At 39.7% G+C, this 27,026-nt stretch overlaps 1 protein-coding gene across 1 annotated transcript; it reads left to right on the forward strand.

The window, feature by feature from the left end:
- The first annotated feature begins 5,977 nt into the window (after positions 1–5,977).
- On the forward strand, positions 5,978–23,798 carry LOC140236180 (retinol dehydrogenase 16-like). The gene is made up of 5 exons (XM_072316146.1): positions 5,978–6,242; positions 20,288–20,500; positions 21,460–21,642; positions 22,813–22,950; positions 23,338–23,798. Exons 1-5 carry the CDS (start codon positions 5,978–5,980, stop codon positions 23,796–23,798), a joined length of 1,260 nt encoding a protein of 419 aa, XP_072172247.1.
- Positions 23,799–27,026: the final 3,228 nt, after the last annotated feature.

Genomic DNA, 27,026 nt, shown 5'->3' on the forward strand with positions numbered 1-27,026 from the left:
TATATATATATATATATATATATATATATATATATACCATATAGTTTTCCACGTGTTGGTGTAATAATAACATCAAGAACACTCGAGAAAGAGCGAATCGCTCGAAAGTTTGTGTGCCAAAATAAACTGTTGGTGATGACAGCATGAACTTGTTTTCAATTTCATTTTTGATCTTATATAGGCCATGTTTATACATATGCATATACATATACATATATATATATATATATATATATATATATATATATATATATATATATTTATTCATTCATTCATTTATATTTATCATTACCTACGTAATTTATGAAGTACATCTGTATCTGTATGTATATATATAGTATATACACATATAGGATTAACAAGATAATGTATATATCCAATGGATAACGGCAAAGAGTTACAAAAACAACACGAAAATAATCCCAACCTTGCAATTAAGAATTGGCTAGAGACCAAGAGCATTGTGTTTGGACACGTCGTGTCTAAACTATATGGCTACATGTATACCAAGGTCTCTCTGTCACCCCTCTGACTTTAGCAATGATACGATGGAAAACATATTATAACTTTCAGCTCACAATTTAAAAAAGCATTATTCCGTAATATTTAATGGAAACTTGTTAGTCACTATGAAGGTGAAAAGCACGTGTCCAAGATTGACTGTAGACAAAAAAAGAGTATAGGGCTGGTTACACAAACTAGCGGAAGCTTAACTATTTGATTAAAAGAGAAAATTATCAGGTTAAAGACATATCAAATAATTGTTTCATGACTCTGTCAGGACCACTTTGCGCATAACTCTTCACATGATAATAATAATTATGATAATAATAATAATGATAATAATAATAATAATAATAATGATAATAATAATAATAATAATAATAATAATAATAATAATAATAATAATAATAATAATAATAATAGTGGCCTCTTATAATGCGCTGAAGTCCACCAAGAATGATGCTCATGGCGCTCACCATAAAAATGACCCGCTTCAAATGGATTCAGCAAGAAAACCTTCATCCTTGGAGTCAAATTATTCAGACTAAAATCATTTAGCAATCCTAGAAATATTCACTAAAATAACCTACTTCAAATGAATCCAGCAAGAATATTATATTTGGTATTAGATTGTTCAAGACTAAAAAATAAACTTATTAACTCAAAATATTGTCACAAAAACAACTTACCTCAAAATAATTCTGAGATTAAAAAAAATATTTCGTATATTATATTCTTGGCATCAAGATATCCTGGACTTCATGTTATTTACCAGTTATGTTTTAGTTTGAGTGCTTATCTCAAAAGTTTCTTTTTTGTTTGTCTGTATTTTGTTTGTTTGTTTGTTTGTTTGTTTTGCACCACATTGATATTGTGCTGTCATTTTGATGATAAAACAGGAGCAAAGAATAACATCATAAAATTGTGTTGGCTCCAAACCTAACATAGATCAGTACTGTATAGATATTTAGTTATAGGAGTTTTTAGGGCTTTAATCACACATGTCAAGAGCAATATTACATTTAAAACGTCCAGACTCCCATTAGAAAAAAACAAAACAAAACAAAAAAACAACCAAACAAACAAATGCTACACAAAATTTTGCTCAAGCTCCGACCTCCAAAGGAAACACAACAGTAACTTTGGTGGAGAGAGAGAAATCTCACTTTACTTCCGAATTACCTGCTTGAGAAATTATAGAGCGGCTATTCAATTTTTGTGCGATGATCGCCGCGAACTAGGGGGTCGCTGTGATAGTGAAGCGCGAGAGCCGCCGGTGAAAAAAAAAATAACAAAACAAAACAAAACAAAAATATACATCTAACGTGATCGATTGACCAATCGACCGATCGATTTTGCTCGGCAGACACAAAGGGAGCGTAATTGCGCTGGTTAATGAGACAATAGGTCAGTGGCACTCAACCCTGGCGTCTGGTCCACCCCGGATTTTTCTTCTCACAGTATTATAGTCCCTGAAGGCCTCACGCTCCTTTTCCGGGCTCCCAAAGAAACCTGTTGAATGCAGCATATTCCATAAATCATAAAAATCAATCGAATCATAGAATTTTTTTAAATTGAAACAGATGAAGGGAAATTTTCTCTGCTTTCAAGCAAACAGCATATTTTGGAATGTTTTCCAGCTCTAAAAAAAAAGTTAAGAGCCTTCATGCGAGACTAGTCATCCAGTCACTCTCAAAAACAATAAAAATAGCAAATTACCTCATTATATATATCAATAAAAATTCATTAAAAATACAAAAACCCTGATTCATTCAACTTCTTCATAGCCTGCAGAAGCTCCTGTCCTCAAGCAATGTCAAACACTACCAAAGGTGGCAATTTTCCACTTGACTGATTTTTAATGATTTTTTTTTTTTGTAAAAAATAACATTACCTCATCTTTGTACTGCCTTCCCTGTAGGCAATGCGCGAGTTGAATTAGGAGCGTGTGGCCTGAAAGCTGTTCAGTGAGATGCTCACGTGTATCATCAACTTGTAGAATTTAAAGGGGATGGCTAGTACCCGATCAGTGGAAATCAGTGGGAATGCTGAGGGATGATTGTTCCAATCCTTGTGGGATTCATTTAAGAGTACATTATATATCTATTCTTGTGTGAAAATTATTTGCTTCAGAATGGTCTCATATTCAAGTAATGTGCAGTTTAATGTTTCCAGGTAAGCGTCCCTGGTCAGTGACGGGGCATTAATCTGCACATTACTTGAATATGAGACCGTTCTGAAGCAAATAATTTACACACAACAGTAGATATATAATGTGCTCTTAAATGAATCCCACAAGGATTGGAACAATCATCCCTCAGCATTCCCACTGATTCCCACTGATCAGTTACTAGCCATCCCCTTTAAAATCATCCTAGTGTGTGGCTCTCCTGCACCTGATTTCTCCAGGGATTTCACGCAACACCTTATATGCCAGCCAATCAATCATGCCTTTCGTCACTTAGTGATCGAGCGAAGGAAAATTGTCCAGCGTTGGTCCCATTTTATAGAACTTGTTGTTTTCCTCTCAGTAAGCTCGAAATAATCAGTGCAGAGTTTTGGTTCGCGTTTTGCGATCTCCACAATATTCCTTTTACATGATTTTTTTTTCAGTCATTTTTTTGCATCATTTTCGTACTAATATTCCTGATCTCAACGCCTCTTCCCAAAAAACACGAAACTTAGCAGCACCATGGTAAAACTTCAAGTGATTTCTGGACATTTTTTCGGGTGTAAAATCTGAACAATGTATCAATAAAAAGGTATTCTTATATAATCAAAAAATCACAACAAAAATGAGAAAGAGATATTAATCAATTTGCTGGGTAGCTGTAAAAGACAACAGAAGAGTCACCGACATTAGGGTTGTTTTAAAAATGAAAGTCTTCTTATTCGTGTTTCACTAATTTATGCAATATCAATGATACGAGACTATGAAGTGTAAAGTCGTGATCAATATGTATCTGTTATTCATGTATAATTATAATAAGAGGTTTGAGCGTTTAGTTTTCTTACTTACTATGGGCCTTTTGATACAGACTGGAGCATCATACCAGGGAGGTGGGCCACCTCCCTGATCATACTGTTGTAATTACTTCCTGACCCAGCGACACAGACGGGTGAAAAGATGTAAATGCATGTTGTCAAACGTTGTCATGCTCCCAAATGTGTTACGGCATTGCCAAGAAATACACTTTATAATAACATGGCACAGTGAAAGAAACAACGCGATTTACAAGAAATAATGATTACGTAACACCACTTTTGCAGATGTCCTACATTATGTTCAAGCATAAACACATACAAAAATGGAGTCGAAATCCAATGAAAATCATTGTCATGATTGTGTCAGGACCATCTACACACAGTAGGCATAATACAGGTCACACAGTGTGTTCAGAAATAGCGCCCTCTTATAAAATACTTTTTTTGTGTGTATGCAATATGTGTATGTGATTATTATGTGTTTATGTATGATTATATATACGTGTGTGTCTTACCGTGGCCTCACTGAGGAGGCGTACCCCACCGGAAGAAGATAGTACAATATTAAGGCGCCAAGAAACCATCACTTGCGTAGAGTGAATTATATGCTCTCATTGATCGCTTAGTTTTTCTACTTTCCCATTGAATACCCGGTATCAAACGATCAATTTGTCGACATACTTGGATGAATGGCGTTGACTCAAACACAATCCATTTTCGGAAGTAACTTGTCTGTCTGTCAATTTGCGGTTAGCTCACACAAGCCGTCATTAAACATGTGTCGTAGTCACTCTGATGGTATACAGCTACAGGCTCTGTTTTCTTTTTCTATTTTTTTTTCTTTGGTTGTATTTGCGTCAGCAGATTTTCCCACGTCTCAAATCAAAATGATCTTCCAAGAGCCCGAGTATGAATTTTGACATGTTGTTCCTTGTTTTAGAATAAAAATTGTTTTTGGGTATATACAACTTAAAATAGAGAAATTAATTAGAAAATGAGTGTAGGGATCCTACACATAGAGCAGCTTTGCTATAGAATGAAGATGGTTGATGTGAAGCGCTGTGAAACAACTTATTGTTTGTAAAAAAGCGCTATACAGGAACGGCGCAGTGTTTTCAAAAGTGTGGGGGCCCACTTCCGGGTTCCATGAGCTAACAAAGTGATGACACCTTATGTATTCCTTTGTATGGTGCACAAAAAGTGTGGGGGCCCGAGCCCCCACGGCCCCCACGGCTGCGCCGGCCCTGCTATACAGTGGTATCATTGTATTGCAATGTATTGTATTGTATTGTATTGTCCATGAAGTTATTCAGAATTGAATTTGATATTTCGTTTCAACACGCATCATTAAAAACAAACAAACATGCACATACACATAGTAAATATAAATAGTAAAAGGGGCTACAGGAGTTCTGCAGCAGCACTTTCGGCTAAAAAAAACCCCCAACAAACAAACAAAAAGACAAAACAAAAAACAACAACAAATAAAGCAACCTCACCCCCCCCCCAAAAAAAAAAAAAAACAAAACCAACAACAACACGTGTAACCGACTTGCGGATGGTTCCGCCCAACATTCGTCCAGTCGAAGGGATGTACGTATAAAGTGTGTGTTGTGGGGGGGGGGGGCAACCACAAACACTCCCCCCCCCCCCCCCCCCACGTCGGCATGAATGAATGGTTAATAATTTGGGGTTCTAGGATGACGAGCCTACTCGTCTGTTCGTCGACACGCAGACGTCTGAAGTTCATTGTGTTCTGACGATCGTAACCTTGCAAGCTCTCAATCGACTCACTGATTCTTCACACACGTAGGACGGCGCGCGCTTATCGCCGCGTGTTACATCGGTATATTCTATATCCGCACGATTTCTTTTCGAGAAAATGTAATTCGCCAGAACGATCGTCTGCAGAGAACGTGGCACGGAGTGCGTGAAATCGCTTGCGCCTGGAGCGACGTGGGAGAAAGTCAAGGAAAGGAGAAAAGACGCTGGCGTCTAGGTTATTACCATTCGTCGCCCGCCAGCGTATATCCTGTATCGCTTCGAGAAAAACAGACTGGGGATATTTGCGAAGGAGAAGAAATGCTAATGTCACAGTGCTTTCGCTCTCGTGTTTTGTTTAGCACACGGTGACGACCCCAGAATACATCCAACCTTGTGGAGCGGGGGAAGCCGTCTACGCATTATGCACTGACTAGCATGCGGGGGAGTCGCCTCACGTATCACACGCACGCTGTGTATAGATTTCGATCTCAGACACTTTACGCTGTTGGTAGGAGGTTGAAGTGGCAGCCGGTCTGCCTAGAGGAAAACAAACTCTGTACCACCGGAGATAGTGCATGGTTTTGCGGAAGTTTCCGCCATTGAGCACACATGAATGAATATTGACCGCGTGCAAATACACTGAACGCAATACACCCTGTATCTACAGTCTGCCAGTCTTGGCTTTTGGAGTAGAGTTTCGGATACCAGTACAGAGTAATACAAGATGATTCCAATGAAACTGCTCTGCTACTCGGCCATAACGCTGTGCTTCAACGGCGCCGTGCTACGCCGCTACTTGCGGGAGGAGCTCATGCTGGCGTTCCCATACACGTTCTTTATTCTGCTGCCCACAATCGCCCAGCCGTTTTGCCAGCTGTTTTTGGGCGGATTTTGCGGGGTCACTGTTTTTGCCATCGCGTGCTACTACTTATACAGGAACTTGCCCCAGCAGTGTCTAGAAGCCAGAGGCAAAGTGGTATTCATTACAGGTAAGTCAGTGGCCGCGAAATCATCGGCGACTGCACTACAGTTACATAGATGCAGTAAAGGCAAGTTGAAGCCATATATACTTACGTGTGTGTTACACCCAGCTGGGGAGCTGGAATGTATTTGATATGCCTCAACAAACATGGACACTGCTTCGGTATAATGCAGTTATATTAGTTCATGATGCATCGCATTGCACGAGCTTCATAGAAAAAAAAAAAGAAGAAGAAAACCTTCCTACGTCGAAGACATGGCTTCATTGTCAGTGCATCCTTACAACGCTGTAGGTGCAGTGGAAAAGGAAGTGAGGATTATACACAGGGATTAGGCGTTAATCGAGATCTGATCAAGCCAGTGAATTCAATTTGCATAAAAGACACAAACATAAAACGTGCATGAAGAGGGTCTCCCGGATCCCGTGCATGCCGTTTCAGATTTGCGACAAGGAGCAACTAGCAGATGCTGCCGTCATCAATTGCCCTTCTGTCATTCACTGCATCTGCAGTAACGGGGAACAAGGTTCAAGTTGTATAACCCTAGGGCTATATGAAATATACAGCGGGTCAATTTGGGCTTTTATGTTCCTGAAATGCTATCAGCTATATTCACAGTACCTTGGTTATTTGATGTTAGGGAAATCTGACATTATTTGCTACGATAATCGCGCGCACCATATGATACAAACACCCGTGGGTTCAATAAGATATCACAACCAACTTCATGAAAAGGGACATCGTTGTATTGCGTAAAATATCATCCCTATCTACATTGATCTAATTAAAACTGAAAAAAAAAATCATACTTTGTCTTATTAAACAGTAAGAACTTGTCGATTTCTATGTCACTTCCTCATTTTGTTTTGGACACTGGTCTTCGTTTCAAACTTTCATATGTTATTACCCCCCCCCCCCCTCCAGAAATAGATTTGTTGTATGATACTAATGTAATATAGTTTTTGCAATGTGTAAGCATTATGATACATGCAACAAATACTATACAATGCAGACACTGAGTTGAGTGCGTGTTGTGGTCTTGCCTCTTTCTTTCTTTCTTTCTTTCTTTCTTTCTTTCCTTCCCGAGTTGTGTTTACTGTCACGCTACTGCAAAGCTTGCTGACACATTTCTAACCTACATTGGAAAACGAAACAAAGCGAAAAACGCTTGAATGATCTCACACGGTTTGTCCTATATACCTGCAAATATAATATATTTGCAGGTATATAGGACAAACCGTTATTATTTGCATTGTATTCGAGTTGGCATTCCTTACATCGTCAATCAGAGCTCCCAAACAGAGTCAGTGTCTCTGATCTGCTGGTAGAACGAACAAACGCATAATTATGTCTTTATACGAAATAGATATGCCTGCATATAAAATTAGATTTCATAATGTGAAAAGTAAATAATCATGAAGGAAACATCCATGCTATATCTAAATACGCATAGGCCTACTATTATATTTGCGTCATATTAAGTATCAAAATGTTGCAAATAATCAGATAATAGGTTTATATACAACATGAACATATAACACATAAGTATCATAATTATTCGTATATTTGCTGAATTTAATGTACCTATTCTCGACTGTAGAAATTACAAACGACATTTGCGACGAAACAAAACATCTCTATTACTTATCAATGGCCTTGTCTTAGAACTGTTGTCATAGCATAGCAATTGCATCATTTTCTTATAATGCATTAGGGAAGAAACATGCTAAGCAAAGCGCTGTAAATCAACCAGTCGATCGCTGAAGACAGTTTAAGACAAAGAAAATTATTTCTTCAGTTTTACATCACCATCGAATTCGTCGTAGCAACCTAATTGCATGACGTGATGTAAATTGACATGATACTATAGTTATCATGTGTTTTTTTCCTAACCTGTCAACCCCACTTAGTAATGATAATTTCATTTTCATCAGTGAAACATATTGGAAAGCATTGGATGAATTCTGTAGGCGCATAATAGATAGAAAGACGGGACATCGTTTCAAAAGACATCACGGCGCTCTTTATACATCAGCCTCAAAGTTCATTGGAGACCCCACCCCCCACCCCCCACAAAGCATAACAGAAAATGAAAACGAAAGCTCGGAATCTCGGGAGGAGTGCATGTGTGTGTCTGTGTGTGTGCATGTACACAACGTGCACTTAAAAATAGGCTAGAGTGGCATACTCCATATCTGACAGCCTGGCTTCGGTAGCTTATGAACAAAGGCTTTTCCATTTGCCGTGGTTCGTGGTAAGCTGAGAGCTATACTGCTCCGAGCTTTTGTACTACCGGCGCATGGCAGTTTCGCCTTTTGATCAATTTACGCTCGATTTACATAGTTGATCTTAGGGAAAACGATCACCCTTAATTCAATTGTCACTTCCTAAACATTTAGTGCAGGGCACCGTCAAATTGTGTTCGGGGTCATGCGAACTTGTCCATAGTCCCGGCAATGCCATTTTCGTCAACCCTATAATATTGCTCGTAGTAAATTCACTGGTTTTTTTTTCCTTTATGTAATATAGACGTGGACCCGATGACTTGTGTGTAAAGGAATGCGTATCTGATGTAAAGGGAGTCAGTCGCTGTCTTGTTTGGTATTAATGTTTGTGTTTGTATAGGTTTTCATATAGGCCTACAATACTACCCGCATGTAATACATGCTTTTAGTATTAGTCACTGTACCCACCAACGATAAGTCATCTCATGAATGGATCAACCAGTCATTCCTTGAAGAAATATACTTGAATGCGCTCAGCCACCAATTCAGAAGTTCGCTAATGGGATGCAAACATAGATCCGTAGATTCATCTGTATTCATCTCTATGTTGATATCCTTGTGTGTGTGTGTGTGTGTGCGTGTGCGTGTGTTTGTCTTCCCGTGTTCACATTGACATTTAATGCTTTAAAAGTCGGCGATTATTTTGAATCTTTGATTCCTAAGCATTAAATCCTTCTCCTGCACAATGTCACCATGTAATTTCTTTTTTTCTGTTTAAATGTTGTTTTCATTTTTAATGCATCTTCACGACAACAGGGTGCTCTTATGGATACGCATATCCTCGTTAATGACGCAATACCTGGGGAAATTTCCTTGATGATACCATGGAGCTATGGTAGCTCCATGATGATACGAAACGATAACGTTGAAGACCCTGCTTTCCAGAAACATCTGCAGTATAATTGATGTAGTAAAGCGCATAGGGAACATTCACTTGTTGTATGCGCTATAAAAATGTCATTATTATTACTATCATTATTATGTAGTTGTAGTTGACAGCCAAGTCCTCCTTCGTTATGCTAGAGTAGAAAAAAGAAACTATTTTGGAATCTCCTTATATAGGCCTCATCATTGTCTACTGTGTCATCACGAATTTGTGTATTCTACATGTATGTACCTATATCCAGCGATGGCAGCACAGAAATTTTAAAGATTTACACCTTTTGAACAGATTGTAGGGTTTTTCTTAATGCTGTTATGATTCTGAATTCAGTCAGTCTAAGCAAATATTTGGGTATCACTCCCCACAAAAAATAACCAAACAAAAAAACAAACAAACAAACAACACACAAACACACACATACACACACAGTAACAACAACCACGCACTGCAATACAGCAGCAACATCAATAGCAGCAGCAGCAACAACAACATTCACCATCACAGCAAGTTCTAAACGTGTCGGGATTGCAAGTTTCAATGCCGCTGTAAATCTGATTATTTCTATAAGTTTCAATGTAGTAAAACCTCCCGCTGTCATTGTTTGCGCCTATAATAGAATGCTACCCTTTTTATTTCGACCACCTCAACGAGCTGCCTCCTGAAAGCCACGTGAGGAGATGTTATTCGCATCGCTCTGCATGCTAGTAATGCCTCAAGAATCTATTTAATGGAGTTCTATTGTCCCCCAGCAGCGATCCTGTATGAGCTGCTCTTGATAATATGTTCTGGTTACCCCCTTTTTCATTCGTTCACATCATACATTACTTTGGTGACATTTGGCGCGTGTATATAGTGTTGAGATCTACCCCTCCCCCTAAAACAACACCAACAACACCAAAAAAGAAAAAAAAAAGAAAAAGAAAAAAAAAGTATCATAGCCTCGAATGTGCCATGAACAGAGTACAAAGTAAAATGCCATGTTATGCCCGTGTGTCGAACTAATATGAAGTCAAGTGTTTGGCAAAGGACACGTTCTTTCAGCAAGCGGTAGGGCAATATCTACTGTCTATTGCTTCTGAAACCCTGCTATCTTGCTAGCACCGATACCATTGGATACGAAATGTCGTGAAAGGTGACCGGTGTTTTACTTTCTCATTATCACGTTAATTACGCAAATTCGGGTTCTTGCGGCGCTCAGAAGGTTAATATTCTTGTGTGGAATTCCCCGAAAAAGATTATCCTTAAGGTGCTCTTCGATAAGCCTTGAATCAATCCACGAGTATTATCTGCAACAAGATTGGAGCACGAACCGTATCAGATAAGTTCGTATACCTTCCCGTAATGAACATAATGTTTCCTGATCGATGATATTGCGGATATCGTCACTCTCAAATGCCAAATCGGAACGGACGAAATGTGCGTGGTTACTGAGAGGAACGATCTTTTATAGAGGGGGTATAATTCCATGCATACCTCTACCTCTACAGATAGACCAACATGTACAGGACGATTTGCATTACCGGTGTCAAAGCTTTCTTCAAGCTATATGTGAGAGTGTTAGGGTGCGACATGGTCTAGATTGCTCAGTAGCCTCATGCGTTTAGCGGCGTCTTTAATCGTGCTACGTTAATGAGAAAAAGAAAAAAAAAATGACTGTATGATAGACCCGCCTCCTCAAAATATACGATAGGGAGTATCCTATTTTGCCCCCCCCCCCCCGTCGCTATTATAATGTCTCAACCTTCTGCCAGTAGATATTCATAATGTTATATCATAATGGTGTATGTTTGCAAACTTGTATACTGCCGTACTGTTCAGCCTTGACCTCAGTCCAGTAGTCCATGAGTTCATAAAAGGGGCGGGGGGGGGGGGGGGGGAGAAGACTTATTCGACAGACCACTCCCATTATTTCACTCCATGATATCATTATAAATATTTTGTTTGATAATCATGTGACTTTAAATGGGCCAAGTCCACTCTGCCGTATTTTCACGGCGGAGATATCACAGAACATAATGTAATCACGGAACATAGAGAATTGATACAGTTATTTACACGTAAGTATAGTAAACAGATAGTCGAAGTTAAGATAACTCATCCAGATGGTATTATGGATAAAGTCGAAACAGAAACTCCTCGATAGACTTAGTCAGCGGTATCAATGTTATTATACACATGGTGCAGGAAATGACACAAGTGCTATGTGTGTGACATTGTGTGTGTGTGTGTGTGTGTTTGATTTAAAGGGGTGATTTAGTTTTGGTTGAGGTGGGGATTCAGATGTTAATTTTTTGCAAAAAAGGAATCTGAACCACTTATGTGAAAATCTTAATAAGAAAGTGTATAAGTAATAGTCGGAGAGGAACTCAATGTTTACTTGATGAAAATCGGTTTTGAAATCGCACAGATATCCAAAAACAAAGCAAAGCAAAGTAGTCCCTATGAAACTTGGGTCCCATCTTTTATTAAGACCTCTATGTTTTTGACGTATCTCAGCCATTTGATAACAGATTTTCATCCATAAACTTTTAATATCTCTTGGAATTTATGCTAATTAATATTTCATATAAATGGTTTCTAATGATTTTGCAAAAAGTTAAAACCTATGTCACCATCTCCACTAAAACTATACCGTTCCTTTAATTAAGGACGGTGTATAGCTATTCGCCTTCAGGTGGAAAGTGTTTTATGACAGTAGGTCGCACTGCCAGTTATAACACGTTTAAACAAGCCTATAGTGATAATGACGTAATGGAATCCTGGTCATTAAGTTAACCCATTCTGTGCTAATAAGTCAAAGTGTGAAAAATTTTCATATACATGTCGTGTACTTCCCTTTATGGAAAAGATAATTAAGTGGCACGCAGATGGCTGATGTATTTTGTTTGTTCTTGTGAGACTGTGTCGGACAGCCGAAAGTAAAACATGTTGTGTATAATGAAGGGGTTAATGGCAAAACGAATTAACTCCCTTTTTGTCAATTTGAGATAATTGGGATTAAACCTCCGAAAAGCAAGAAAATGATAAGTGAATATTGAATAGGTTTAACCATAACTTCTGTATTTTACACGTTATTAGCTGAAAGATTTCATTTTGATCTATGTGATGATGGACTCACTTCATCTTTTTTTTTTTTCTGTGGAATGGCGCTTTACCCATTTTGCGATCAAACGCTATATATAGTTAGATTTCTCATTACTCTGCACATTTTAGCGGCTGATAGCCTTTGAAATGTGAAAAGCAGTTTACACCTGGTATACCGTTACACTCTTCTGCTCAGCTGAACAAGGGCTGTCATGAGCTACACTGTGGATATATCGCCATCGTTTTTCTCCCATCGTCGGTAAAATTTCAACAGATCAACTCGAAAGGGCTTGTCGTATGTAATAATGTGTATAAATGCAAAGGAGGATTACACTGCATTTTGGGCTCTGACCAGATGGGGTGATGGGAGTATGCACGATATCACTCAACTTTTACTCTCTGAGGCTCAAACCCGAGACCCTTTACTGCAACGCAAGGCAGACACACGACCAACCAAGCATTTTGCTTTCCGCTGATGTGATAAAATTAATTATCTGATGAATTTCGAAAATTATGTGAGATGGGAAGGCGACTCTTAAACTTAGTAATGCGTTGCGAAAACGTGAACAAAAGAACTATAATGAAATGGGTCAGGGCCATTGTTTCATTAGCAATTACAAATTCCGCGAATTGTCATCGTGTATGTGTGTGTGTGTGTGTGTGTGTCTGCGTTTCTGACCTTCTAATAGACATTCAGTAATCGACTGGAAGACCGTTCACATACATTATGGTCGCTGATGCGCATGTCCTGTAACAACCGATTCTATTATGATTGATTGTTCACTGAGCCAGTGCACCCGTTCATATACTCTGTGTGGCTCGATCTGGGCTTTATTTGTCTTTGAAAGCCCGCACTCGGCTCCGACAAAGCCACCAAAGTGAATTCCACGTTTGAATATGAATTTCAAATTTTTAATGTACTTGACGTCAATTTTTCTCATCTCATTTTGTACGATGTCTTATTTCTTACCTTCATTCATCGAAATAATGACATTTGGAGCACGCGTATAGGTCATGGACCATAATTATTATGATAGGAAAAATATGCGAGTGAGTGTTTGCATGTGTGCAAGCATGTACAGTATGTGTCTGTAGGTGCTATTGAGCTGTTCCATGTCGTGTATGTTTGTGGCTTTTGTGTGTATAGCTGTTCAGGCATGTCTGCAGGCACCAAGAGGGTGACTCGTTCGACGTGTTGGGCGATCCTGTAGTTTCCTCGAGGCGTGTGATTAGAACATGGCCATGTTGAATTAGCAGCACATCAGAAAGATCATCGTCCGGAAGGTTCATGTAGCCCCTTCGACTTAGCCTTTCGACAAGACCCAGAGTGTCCGAGTTTGGTATCTGGTACTGCCGCGGTTTCCTATCAAGTGGCGAGGGACGAATGCGCAAATCACATTGACTCGACCCGACAAGGAGGTACAAGGAGAGCTCGCCTAGTATAGTGAGGTACCCGTACCTCGTCAGGGGCCCTAATATCGCCACTCTGCCTAAAATTGCTACCAGCGCACTGAACAACAATTTACGCTCCTGACAGTGTTTAGTACGCTTGAAACTTTGCAGGCCTGGGTTACCATATCCAAGCAAACTGATGTGAAAACCGAACAGTTTTCTTGAAACTCTTAAAGTTATTTAAGGAATAGACCATTACATGACGTTATCAGTATCATTACGGTCACAGGCACACGTCTTTTACGTGCTTTTTCTATTGGAGCGCGGGGTGGCGAGGTGCGGGCCCCTTCCTTAGCGCGCATGCATGAGATCTATTCCGCATCGTTCACGTTTGACGACGATATTGCATATTTCCGGTATCGATGATCATTGAGCTTGTGGTTCCGTTGGAATCTTCCAGCAGTTTTCCTTTATGAGAGTGTGATTTCATAGAATTTCAGTGATGTAGTGTTATTTAAACATGCCTTAACATTAACTATGACGAGGTGCGTGTTCCTCAAGTATACCTTCTTGATTGACCGGTGTCCGGGTCCGAGCTGCGCCGCCCATTCACATTCGTCTGCGCAGTATTTGATATCCACGCAGATGATTTATGTGTGTGTGTGTGTGTGTGTGTGTGTGTGCGCGCGTGAGTGTGTGTGTGTGTGTGTGTTTGTGTAAGTGTGTGCATGTGATTCACTGTGACCCGCAGTTCTCACTTTCGCGAACTACACATTCTGTATTACTCTCTAATCTAATGAATTTGGAGAGCGATGTTGAAATAAAAAAGAAATGAACGAACCTAAAGAGGAAAGTGTCACCGACCAAAGCTTGTAAAAAGGCTATCGTCACCTCTAATTGCCGACCGTTGTTAGACTTGGCCTTGTTAGTGACGCCCGACAGCTGTGTGTCTTCCGTCAATATCATTACGACGCTTCAGATCTCATTGAGAAAAGGTTGCGTCTCCATTGACCATGTATTGTGTACATTCGACCAGACTGCAGGCTCGGCTGTCGAATCTTCATTACAAGTACAGCACGACACCATGAATAATTAGTCTTCCTTCTACGCCTTTTTAAATATATATTATTAACTTTGACTTTTATATTGACGTACTGAAGACAACAGCGCTATCAGAAAACGATGAGAAATTTTGACTAGAATAGGGCAGAACACGTGGTCATTATTTTGCATGGTAATAAGCCAGTTCGTAATTAGCTCATGTGCACGTTGGTACAAATGACCTTTCTATTTTCGTAGTTGGTTAGGCACTTCATTCATATTCAAAGCAACATAATGCGTACCGGTAAGTTTGCCCGGTGTAAACTATTTATGGAATTCGTGTTCAACAAAAAATGATCTTGCATAGCGAGACCAGGTGACCAGAATGGTCCGTCAAACAAATCTCGGGGGAAGCATCCATTTCTTTGTTTTGTATTGAATGCATTGAAGCATGTTTACATTCGTATTGCCAAATACCAGGTGTGCAGTCAGGTGGATGTAATGGCAAATATCATGTACAAGGATTGCATGAATAATCATTATATCACAGAACATGCTTATCTCCGTGAATTTAAAAACCATCATGAGTTTTGGTACCAATGACCTTTTTCTGCTCATGCGCAAAGTAGAACAGCACTACGAACTGGCTTATTCTTGTAATATAGAAAAAAAAAAGACAGCTTGAGTTTAGGGAAAATGAAAAGTGAGAAAGAAGCAAAAGCTAAATACAATGGTCATTACTTAATAATGTGTGGTGTTAGATTATCTGGATCTCGCAAATGTCTGTCAGTGGCGGCATTACCGTGCATCGCCATGGTAACGCTTGAATGTACATGTATATTTACGGGCTGGAAAACAGACTAACATTTATAGCATCATGATATGCAATGCCGGGACGAGACTGAAATTACGTCAGCACATTAACATGACACTGTCAATATGACCTTGTCAATATAAGCGATTAGTTGAATGTTCAAGGGTTACCAAATCCAACGTCTAAAAACGAATAAATTGCTGCCTATAGAAGAAAGACTACTCGTATAAGCTCCATGAGATTATGCAAAGCCGCGACGAGACAGTAACATGAACACATCTCCTTGCGAGCATAGTTCAATCCACAGCATTTACCAAGGCCCAATTACGATAAAATGCCATTTGTCATCAACGGCGCCGCTAAAAAAAATGTTCGAGCACGATCCCTGTTATCCCATCGGTTAGGGATATGCAGATTCAGTTTAAATAATCATAATACTCTCTCTCGTCTTGGTGTCTGCTATAATCATACGCGCTTATTTCGAATCTTTGTTCCACCGTTTTACAGAATTATCACCAACGTTGTTTCATAAAGAGTTGCCTCCCACTTCGTCACCAAAGGCAGATCTGGCTTGCTCTCCCATCGCTTCAATTTACTGACATCTCACCTTTAACACTTCAAGTCCATTAGAGCTATTCTTTATTTCGTACAGGCGCGTATCGTACGTATAGTTGAATTAGACCATGGAGCTACTAAACTCTATGATTAGACTACTCGCGTTTTTAACAGTCTATGATATAATTATGAAGAATATTTTTTCATTCGTGATCACGGCTGTCTTTCAAGACTAGGTATTTGTCACGTCTTTGCCCCTTCTCCCGCGTTCCTTGCTTATTACTCTCATTCTCTTGTCGTGATTATGCGAGCGATGTACAGTAGTTGGCCGTTTGACATTTCACGCGCGGCGTACACCGTTCTCTTCGTGCGCCGAACTGGCGGGGGCCACATTATTCATGCCATACGGCGTGGAAGTCATCCTTGTCTTCTTTCTACTTACACAACTCTTGGGGACCGGCGTTCACCTTTTTGCGAATGCACGACTTGCACGAGCCGGAACACTCGTCGGCCAAGCAAACACAATCGGCATAATGATGTGCCGGCTACCACACCGTCACGGAGCTTTGAAACATCAATGACCTTTGTGTCTTCCGTGTCCTCAGGATACAGGTAGCATGGGATGTGGAGGCTGGAGCAATGGATTGTTGATTTAAAAAAAAAAGTTATAAGAAGCACCGAAGAAAGTCGCTACATTTCGATCAACTTGAAAAAGATTATAGGTAAACTTGTTCTGTATGATCTTTACGTGCTAATTCAAAGTAAAGAGACCTTGATTTGCATCACGACTTTCCTTTTTTTTTGTATCACAATATGATATGATTCTTGCTTCAAAACACTTCTGTGGGGTTTCGAAGGAAAAAAATGACATGTGAATGTCCGCTGGCGTTACACAATTTAGTAGTGCGACTCTGCAACGAGCAATAAAAGTTATAAAGTTGTACGGAAACAATGTAGCGCTCTCAACATGCACGCGAAATTCTATGAGCGATATTGTTTCAACATAATATACTATACGAAATGCCAAATTGAGTGTCTTTGTACACAAATAGAAAACATTTCATCGAAATTCAATGGATAATGTTGCACAAATATCCAATTTGAATCCTGGTAGTGCAGTCATTTTTTTTTTTCAGCAAAAAGTTATTTTCTTTGGGAGCCGCAGACTGTAATTTTCATTCGAGGACTTTGCTACCTTTAACTACATTGCAGTCACACCATCAGTCGAGGGCCGACGGGGAATCGGTTCCCTTGTCGACCGGCTTTTCGGCCGTATCAGCTACTCTTCGATGGCGTAGGGTTTCTCTCGCATTCGCTGGAGCGAAACGGAGAAGGCTCCCGTATACATTACCATAGTCAATGCTCTCTCGCCTTTTCCCATTTCTTTGCATTATATACTGTTTGCTCGGTATGATACGATGGTATGCCTTTGCTGCCATCACTTCGGCAACATTTGGTATGATGTCAAAACAAAACAAAATGAAATAACACAGATACAAAGAACCTTCAGCAACGTCAAAAGAAAAGCAAACATGCAAAAAAAAAAAAAGATCGCTGTCATCACCACCAATGCACTCGTAATAGTCGGTATATCGTTCTCATCGTTATCATCATTATTATCATCATCCTCTCCTCCTCCTACTTATAATTGTGATTAATGTTGCCCTCATAATAATGTGAGTTATTTTTTTTTTTGCCACTAGCATCCTTACAGTATAACGATGGTATTAACATTCACTTTCATCCCGTTCTCTTGATTTTCACTAGTGTGTGGAGATAATTATCATTACAATCCGCCTGATTGCATTGTCTGCTCGTTCAGCTGTCTGCATATATATCTCTATCTACCTGTCCATCTATCTATCTATCTATCTATCTATCTATCTATCTATCTGTCATCTATCTATCATCTATCTATCTATCTATCTATCTATCTATCTGTCATCTATCTGTCATAATCTATCTATCTATCTATCTATCTATCTATCTATCTGTCTATCTATCGTCTATATATCTATCTATCTATTTGTCATCTATCTATCATCTATCTATCTATCTATCTGTCATCTATCTATCATTTATCTATCTATCTATCTATCTATCTATCTATCTATCTATCTATCTATCTATCTATCATCTATCTATATATCTATCTACTGTATCTATCTATCTATCTATCTGTCATCTATCTATCATCTATCTATATCTATCTGTCATCTATCTATCATCTATCTATCTATATATCTCTCTATCTATCTATCTATTTATCAAACTAACTAGCATGCATCTTTCAAGGATATAACCTGAAAAGTCAGCTCTCTTGGCACACTTTGTTTGTTTGCCCTTCATGCTTTGTCTCGTTTTCTTTCCATGCCTGCAAAGTCCATGTCTCCTGACCGTTCCCCTCCCGATCTTATCCCAGCATGTGCTAGCCCAGTGGCCGAGTAGAACCATCTGTTTTACCCCTTACCCTTCGTGTATTCTCCTCATGATATGCAACACAACAGCACTTTTGCCTCCCCCTCCCCCCGTGCCAATTAGCGATGCCTCGGTATAGTTTGCGTAGGACAGGGTTTTAACGCCGTTACAAGAATAGACATCGCATCTCCATCCCGGACGGTAGATTCGACATGGATGACGCCATCTGTGACGTACTTTAGTGGACAGATTTCCATTTTGAGACGAAAAGCGAAGGGCAAAGGTGCGCAAAGCGGGACGGCGATGACAAAATAATGACGTCAAGTTTGGACTTTTATAATATCGATTCGAACATTGAGAGTGTATTCCGCTCTTGCCGTTTTCCCCTTTCACCTTTTACTTTTGTTTCTACCGCCAATACCATATAAGATGTCCGTGGTATATAAGAAAGACACACAAAACACAACAACAACAGACAACAAAAGCAACAAAAACAAGAAACGAAACAAGTTAATACCCTCAGAGTGATCTTCTTATAGCACACACACACACACACACATACACACACACACACACACACACACACACACACACACACACACACACACACACACACACACACACACAAGGCTTCATCTCCTAAAGATATATCTCTTTTACTGATTCTTACAGTGGGATGTTTACTTTCGCAAAAATATGTTCCTTACATATTAAGATAGTGTTAAAGACACAACCGAGTCGTGATGATGGGAAGAGAAAATGGCAATGCTGTAATGCCAGTGAAAAGTTTGCTGTGCGCACCAGTCTCCGCGGCTCTTTTATTTTGTGTAATAGTTATATGTTGTTTTTCGTATTGTTTTACAAACATTACGTAGGATTTAATATTTCAGACATGGAAATAATGTCAAATAATTTTCACTCCTGCAGTGGGTCCGTAAGTTTCCCTTCAGACCCTTTAAAAAGTCGGAATAGTGTGCCAGTAATAATTGGACTCCAAAGTGAACAGATAAATACATTTGTTTTTGAAAGAAGGATATTATTCAGAGGGGTGAAGATTCAGGTGTGAGTTTCTTCAGTTTGTCTCCCTCTACAAATTAAATTTGTTTAGATCGCAACTTCTTATCTGTAAATTAACAAACATGTCGGAAAAGGGAACCAGAGGGACTCGAACCTGTCATCTACTGGAAAGCAGTGTAGAGGGAGACAAACTGAAGAAACTCACACCTGACATGTGTTTTTCTTTGTGAAAATAATCTGTAGATATAGCTCCATGCATTTATGCCAATGCATTCTTTGCTTTTTGTTCTCTGTCACTTCGTTATAAAACAATTCCTTTTATTTTCCTAGAGCAGCCCTGACAATTTTTCTTCTTTCACACTTTCAGTCTATAATGTCAAAATTTTTGTACGTATTGCATTCTTTGTGTGTGATATATTGCATATGTTTTGGACTTTGTATGCCTTTCATGCTTTAAAAAAAAAATCAATTTTACTCAATTTGTGAAAGTAACCTGAAATGAATTCAAATGTATTGAACATGCGTAGTTATTCTCCTTTCTCAATTTCTACTCGCTATTTTGTAGGTTGTGAACATGGATTGGCCCACGCCGCAGCCCGCCACCTTGATTCACTAGGGTTCCACGTCTATGCGGCTTTCCTCACAGAAGACGCCAAGGCCGAGAAGGAACTCGCCCAAGCTTGCTCCGACAGACTGGTGACCCTTTCTCTGGACCCGAGCGACGACAATCGCGTCACCAGTACCGTAGAAGAATTGAGAGAAAGACTCAATGGGAAAGGTGATTATCATATCCATAAACGAGCTTTATCCAAACGTGTTGCGGATTGTGACGACAGTGGCAGTTTCCGTTTCTTTTAAGTTACGTTGTGGGTCACAGTGTTTGGTTAAGAATGAAAAGAAAACTTGAAGGTATAGCTACCTACAATGGACAAGTTAAGCTTATCATCCGATCGATACTAATCCTAGGTCCTAGTAGATCCGCGTTGTTCGAGATTCTAATGTTATGTATTAATTCTTTGTATCGCCAATAATGGCGCGGTACCTTGCGGCGAGCATCGCTTTAGATGCATTATGGAATACCTCAAGGGACAAACTTGCACCCGGTTTTGGCTGCATATGCACCCAGGTCACGTTCTCTCTTTATCCAGGGGCATTTTTTTTTTTAATTTATTTATTTATTTATTTTTTTTTTAGTGTAAGACTTCGTTGCTTTCCATCATGTGAACGCCGTGCAGGCACATTGAAGCCTAGCAGTAGTGAACCAACCATGACTCTTATGGAATAGTGACCGCAAATCAGAAAAATGTTGGAAGTTTCAAACTCTATTTTTGCTTAATTCTAATCGGAAAAAAAAATATGTAGCTACGGAAGAAAAGCAAAATAAGATTGCACTGAATCCCATCATGGGAAATGTTTATGAGACACGCGTAAACCAACCGGAAGCGGCAATGCTCCCGAGGAATCCCACAGTGCATCTGTGACAGGGCTCTGCAATTGCAGCGTGCGCATTTCATTTCTTTTTTTCCCCCTGCGCATTGGCGATACCGAGAATTGATTTATTCTGTGGTCGCTTTTATTTTCTGTCTTTAAGTTTTTTTTCTTCCTCTCTATATCACTTTCTTGTTTCTTCGTTCATTATTTTAAGCATGAATATAGTAAAACGTTTGTGCTGATGTGTGCGCATCTGAACGCGAGGAATCACACCGTATTCTTCATCCTTCATCTGCTTGTTTGCAGAACTATGGGGTCTAGTGAACGGAGTGTCAAGCTGCTTCTACGCAGAATCGGAAATCATGTCGCCTGACCTCTACCGGAAATTGTGGACTGTCAATGTCGAAGGTCAAATACGCGTGACCCGCGCATTACTTCCGCTGATTCGGAGGTCACGTGGCCGCATTGTGAACATCACTGGTATATCAAGTGAGTGTAGATGGTTTGCACCTGCGTTTTTCTTCCGATATTGGTGAAAGGTCATTTTCAATGCCTTAATTAGGTATGGAAAGCCTTGCTTGTATATTGTTTGGCTGACAAGGAAAATTAAAGCTATTTATATATTGCATTTTTAATGACTTTTCCTGTCAGCCTGATAGAATTGTCGCGTTTTACGAAAACTGTTGAATCGGCTGAATCACAATGTCATGCAGGTAAATGTGAATTTTCTAATAATCTCAAAGATATTTCACTCCGAATAGATGGGAATATGCCATATATTCCATAAATTCCATATATGGCATATTCCAATATTCCCATATTCCCATATATTAAAGGTCACTCCATCTCCTAGTCAGAACTCTTCTGTGAAATGTTAAGTGTCCATTTAGGAAAGAAAATATATTTCTTTAACTTGAGGTCGATGAGATATTTGGTATATCAGTGAAATTTCCATGAAAATCCTTCGATTAAGTGATATAACGGACTATTTGAGTTTAATAAAATTATATCCTTTGATTATGATTTCGTTTCGGTGCTCATGAGCTTTTAAAGCAGAACAAAATCTTGAGGTCTGTTTGCAATGTGTTCACCACTTTCAGCAATCCAGCTGATTACTTTCTTATTCTTCATTTGGTGCACACTTGTTGACTGGAACAATGAACCCTTCAACTCCGCATCAGGAGCGCATCCTCACATCGGAGAGAAATTATAATCTTGTTCAGTAACACATTTTAAAAAGTTATGAAATGGCTCAAAAAAGTGACCTTGCATACCCAAAGCACATTATAGTGTGCAGCCCAACAGACCAGAACAACTCCACATTATTCACCGTGATATAGGCACCAGTACTCTTCTCTTTCCTTCCTTCCGGACTAAAAGGTTGTATGTTTGTCTTTCTCGCATGGCCCTTGATGTTAGTTTATAATCCAGATGCAAGGTTTCCTCTTCACTTGTAAACGAAATATCTCACATTTTGCTTCTTCCAGCTCATGAACAACGTCCCTTGAATGGTCGCTGAGTCGAGCTCTGTATATGACTTTACACCTTATACCACACTTTACCACAGTTGGCCCTATTACTTCACACTATATGCCTAATATTGTTTTAACCATCTATGATAACTAGAATCTCTCTTTTGACTTCGATGACCCCCAACAGATCGCCTTCCGGCTCCGGGTTTCTCCGCGTTCTGTGCGTCCAAGGCGGCGCTGCTGATGTACAGCGATGTGCTGCGGCTGGAGCTCGCGAAGTGGGCGGTCCGCGTTTCGGTGATTGAACCATCGGAGTACCGGGCGTGTGAGTAACAGTACAATGACGTATTAGTTTAGAGCCATTGAGTCCACAGAGGTAACGCATTATTAAAGGAGAATTTTCTTCTTCACAAACACTTAGACTAACTGAAATGATACGAATGATAAAAAAAGGATTTGGAGCAATGTCGGGGAAAAATGACATTGAAGTTAAGTGTTAATATAGAAAAGCTCTCACTAGTCTTATTCATGATGATGTGCACGGTTAAAATTATTTCTCTCTGAGAAAATGTCAATCATCGGCAATGAACTTTAATGGCACAAGACGTATGTTTTCAGGTGTGCCGGAATACAGCAGTAACCTTAAAAGTTATTTTATTGGTTTTTGTGATACACGGTGACTCTTGCTTGTGCTTTATTTTTCTTTCAGCAGCTTTTAATAAGGAGGGAAGATTGAAGAAGGCATTTCTACAGATGAAGTATGAGTTGAACAACCTCGTGGCACGTGACTACGGGGAGCAATATTTCGCAGATGCCTTGGCAACGGTAGAGCGGGAGGACGGTACGGATTTCAGTCCCGACCAATCAGCGCCGTGTAGGGCCGTCGAGCATGCGCTGTTAGCGAAGAACCCCCACGAACACTACGCTTGCGACAAGACGTCGTTCGTGCTGGGCCTGCTGACAAGCCACGCCCCCACCTTCGTCACGGACACCGTTGCGAAATTTCTGGCCGGAACGAACATCTCGGCGAGGAGTCTTTCAATGCTGTCAGACGACTGCAAGTCGAAGCGCGCCGGGTTGGCGGACGACGCCGCGAACGAGAATTTCAACGTGATGTCGACGAAAGGGGCCTCAGAGAGTTCCACCAATGTACCCGATGTTCCTTCCGAGTAGAGAGAGAGAGAGAGAGAGAGAGGGAAGAAAACCGGGAAAGAAAGACAGAAGGCCTTGTACTCAGTGACATAATTATTGTGTACCCAAAAAGGTGCGATCTGCCGTCGTAACACGTCGAAATGATACTGACGAGGGCTGTCTGAAAGATGTACAGTCTGCAACGCTGATGCGTTTCGCATTCCTTCCTTTCATCATCATTAAGTTTGTATCAATCGCATGAGGGAGGACTCGACAGGGTTCAACCAACCGTACACGATGTCGTCATTGATTGATTCGTTTCGGACATACCGTGGATCGAAGCAATATATCGTGATAGGAAGACTGATCACGGATTGATTGAGCATCCGTTCGTATAATAAAGCATACGATGTACCCAGCATGTGCCTCCAAATACCCTGGGACTTCTGGGGCGTCGGGAGCATTGAAAAAAAAAAACGATTAGCAAGCAGAAAAAACCCCAAACAAACATGAAATCCCTCGCAGCTGTAGCGTCATCTGTTTCTGCTTGTTGTAATTCTTAAGAGATCTAGTTTTCAAACTTTAGTTCTAAGTCCACTTCGACAATGAGTGGAGCTATATAAAGTTCATTACTCAATTAATTTCCGTGTTTGTCACATTTGTTACATGTAAGACCTCGTACACTCTGTTATATCAATCGCGTGTAATTTTAAATCAATGGATTCAAAGAATGAATGAAAATACCAAAGAAAAAGGCAACAAACAATGTCAATCCGTTATAAGAATGGCCGTCAATGTATATGGAGAAATTTCAGAGACATACGCAGATCCTTACTTTAAAAACAGAAAAAAAAATCGCGTGCATGAAACTTTCGCGAATTTCGCGAGGAACCAAGATTCGCGAAAGTAAAATGCGCGCGAAAGTTTTTATTGCCGTTAGCTGTTTAGATCAATATTCTTTGTATTCAGTCAATAAAGATTTCACTATGTAGTGAGTTTGTAGGTCTTCCTTTTAGAACAATAACGAGTGTTTCTTTTTTTACACGCAAACTCGTAGAATTATCCTTTTCAATAGCAATACATGAATATTCGCATATCTTATCTGCAAGAGGTTGTAAGACACGCGAAACGTGTGCAACGTGTGTTGAGGCTTTTCACTTAATTGATTTAATAATGGTGCAGCAGTGTTGCATTGAAATATCGCTTATCATGTATACATTATTGTTACAGCGGAATTATCATTAATTCTTGCCATGACATTATGGTGTTATTCTTTATTATAACCAGTACTAGTAATCTATACATCGTACTCTCGCCACTATAGGATGTATTTTTATGTTATTATTATTATTATTTTTTTTTTTTTAATTCGATTGTTATTGCCAATACTTGATGGAATGCCAATAGTGTGTTTATCAATTTCGATAATATTATGATGCAGTGCCCGGCAGCAAGGCGAAATTCAGTAGTACTTTTAATGTAGCGTTTGGAATAATAAAACATGCAGGAATCGCATTGTCACATTTTTGTGGGTACGTTTTGTTCAAATGACGATGCCGAATGCCTTGACGGGTTTGTACCATCTTGAATAATCATTTACTATGTATAAATCATTGATATTTATAAATTCGCCTTGCTTTGATATATCTTTTGAATTGTTTTTCATCCTCCGCAAATTTAGTGTTTGTTCACTCCTCCTTGCATTGTTATTATTTTTTTCATAATGATTTTACTTTGTAATTTTCTTTGTGTTCTCCTGTTCTTTTTCTCTTGTACTCATCGTATTTGTCTTAGCACTTGTGTTATATCACGAGGTACTGTACTCAATACTATATTCCCGATAGTACTCGATAGACTTTTACGAAGCTCAGGGAAAAAGAAAAATGCAATGTCCGAGTCATGGAGGAGTTTTTCATTGTTAACCCACTCGTTGTACATCGCACGAACAAGCGCGGATTGTGGCGTAAGGCGCCTATACTTAATAAACTTGTGTTTGCGTAGTATGATATATTACTCGTTCGCTTGCTATTGTATTATCCTTGGACGTACTATTGCGCGCCAAATCCAGGGTAGGTTCATGAAAAAAGCGACAAAATGAAACTCGGTGCTTATTTCACCCTCTTTCCAATGGGATGTTGCTCACTGGCTGCTCAGCAAAGTAGCTATTTTTGTTTCACCAATTCGCCGTCAAAAATGCAGACCGTAATTGTTCCTCGCTGATCTGGCGGAAGCATGAAGCGGATAAACCTTCGACGTCAGTGCATAATATTGTGACGTCATCCCATCATTTCGTTCAATCCTTTCATGAACGTTTTCATGTGCGTTGTTGAATTCAGGGGATTTGACTCCTACCACGTCCATATTGAAATATTCACGAACCCGTACTTTATGCAACTTTCTTGTCTGGTGTAATGAGAGAATGACCATGTTCAAGTTGCTGGTAATAGATACAGGATAATCAGACCACGAGGAGGATAGAAGTTCTATCATAATCAGACTTAATAATAAAGTTATACGTTTCTAACAAACGTCTCTGTTGACACATGTTCTCACCAGGCTTTGCTTTTAAGAATGCACTTTTTTAAAAGCAGATGCCATGCTATAATGAAAGCACCATCTTCTTAAATAAACGACTCTTCACATTTTCCTCTTTCATTTCCCAGAGATTCTTCAAAGGTAGGCTAATATATAAACTGGATTTACGAGGAAACCCACACAGGACGGTGCTATCCTTTTGTGTGAACATTGACTCAGTCTTCATCAGTGACCCTCTAGCTTTATACCAGGTGCCTCGAAAAAAAAAAAAATAGGATCAGCCATCAGTGACCATGCCCGCAGAAATTACGAAAATTCCTACCAATCAAAAGGCTTTGTCCATAAAAGACACTCGTGCATAAACATTTCGCACTGGCTGTTCAATGGCAAATCCTGCGCTTCCATGGGTGAAAGTGATTATAAAAACGGGCATTTGCCATGGCTGGATTATTCAGTACCCAGAGTGGAGCACCCGTTACTTTTTTTTCCTGCCTCATAAAGAGAAATCGCGTCCGCGTAGAAAGCCCTTGCGCCAAAGCGCTTATTCGAGGCTTCTTTCTGGTCACTTCGCTCACGATTGTCGACGATAGCAACGGCGTGAGAACCAAGATTTGGAAAGACCAAAGAATGACGTAATCTACTGTACTGGACAACAGTTGAGGTGTGGTGGCGCTATCACCCAACCGCATACTGAGTCCTTTTAAAGGTAGAGTCCCTTTAGGACGTTAGAGTTCC

The sequence above is a fragment of the Diadema setosum genome, chromosome 12, assembly GCF_964275005.1.
Source record: "Diadema setosum chromosome 12, eeDiaSeto1, whole genome shotgun sequence".
Lineage (NCBI taxonomy): Eukaryota > Metazoa > Echinodermata > Echinoidea > Diadematoida > Diadematidae > Diadema > Diadema setosum.

What these genes read in the sequence shown, in the direction of transcription:
- LOC140236180 (XM_072316146.1), top strand. Translation starts at nt 5,978, where the DNA reads ATGATTCCAATGAAACTGCTCTGCTACTCGGCCATAACGCTGTGCTTC. An exon ending in AGAAAGACTCAATGGGAAAG is followed by an intron (nt 20,501 to 21,459) that starts GTGATTATCATA and finishes GCTTGTTTGCAG; the next exon opens with AACTATGGGGTCTAGTGAAC. An exon ending in GAACATCACTGGTATATCAA is followed by an intron (nt 21,643 to 22,812) that starts GTGAGTGTAGAT and finishes GACCCCCAACAG; the next exon opens with ATCGCCTTCCGGCTCCGGGT.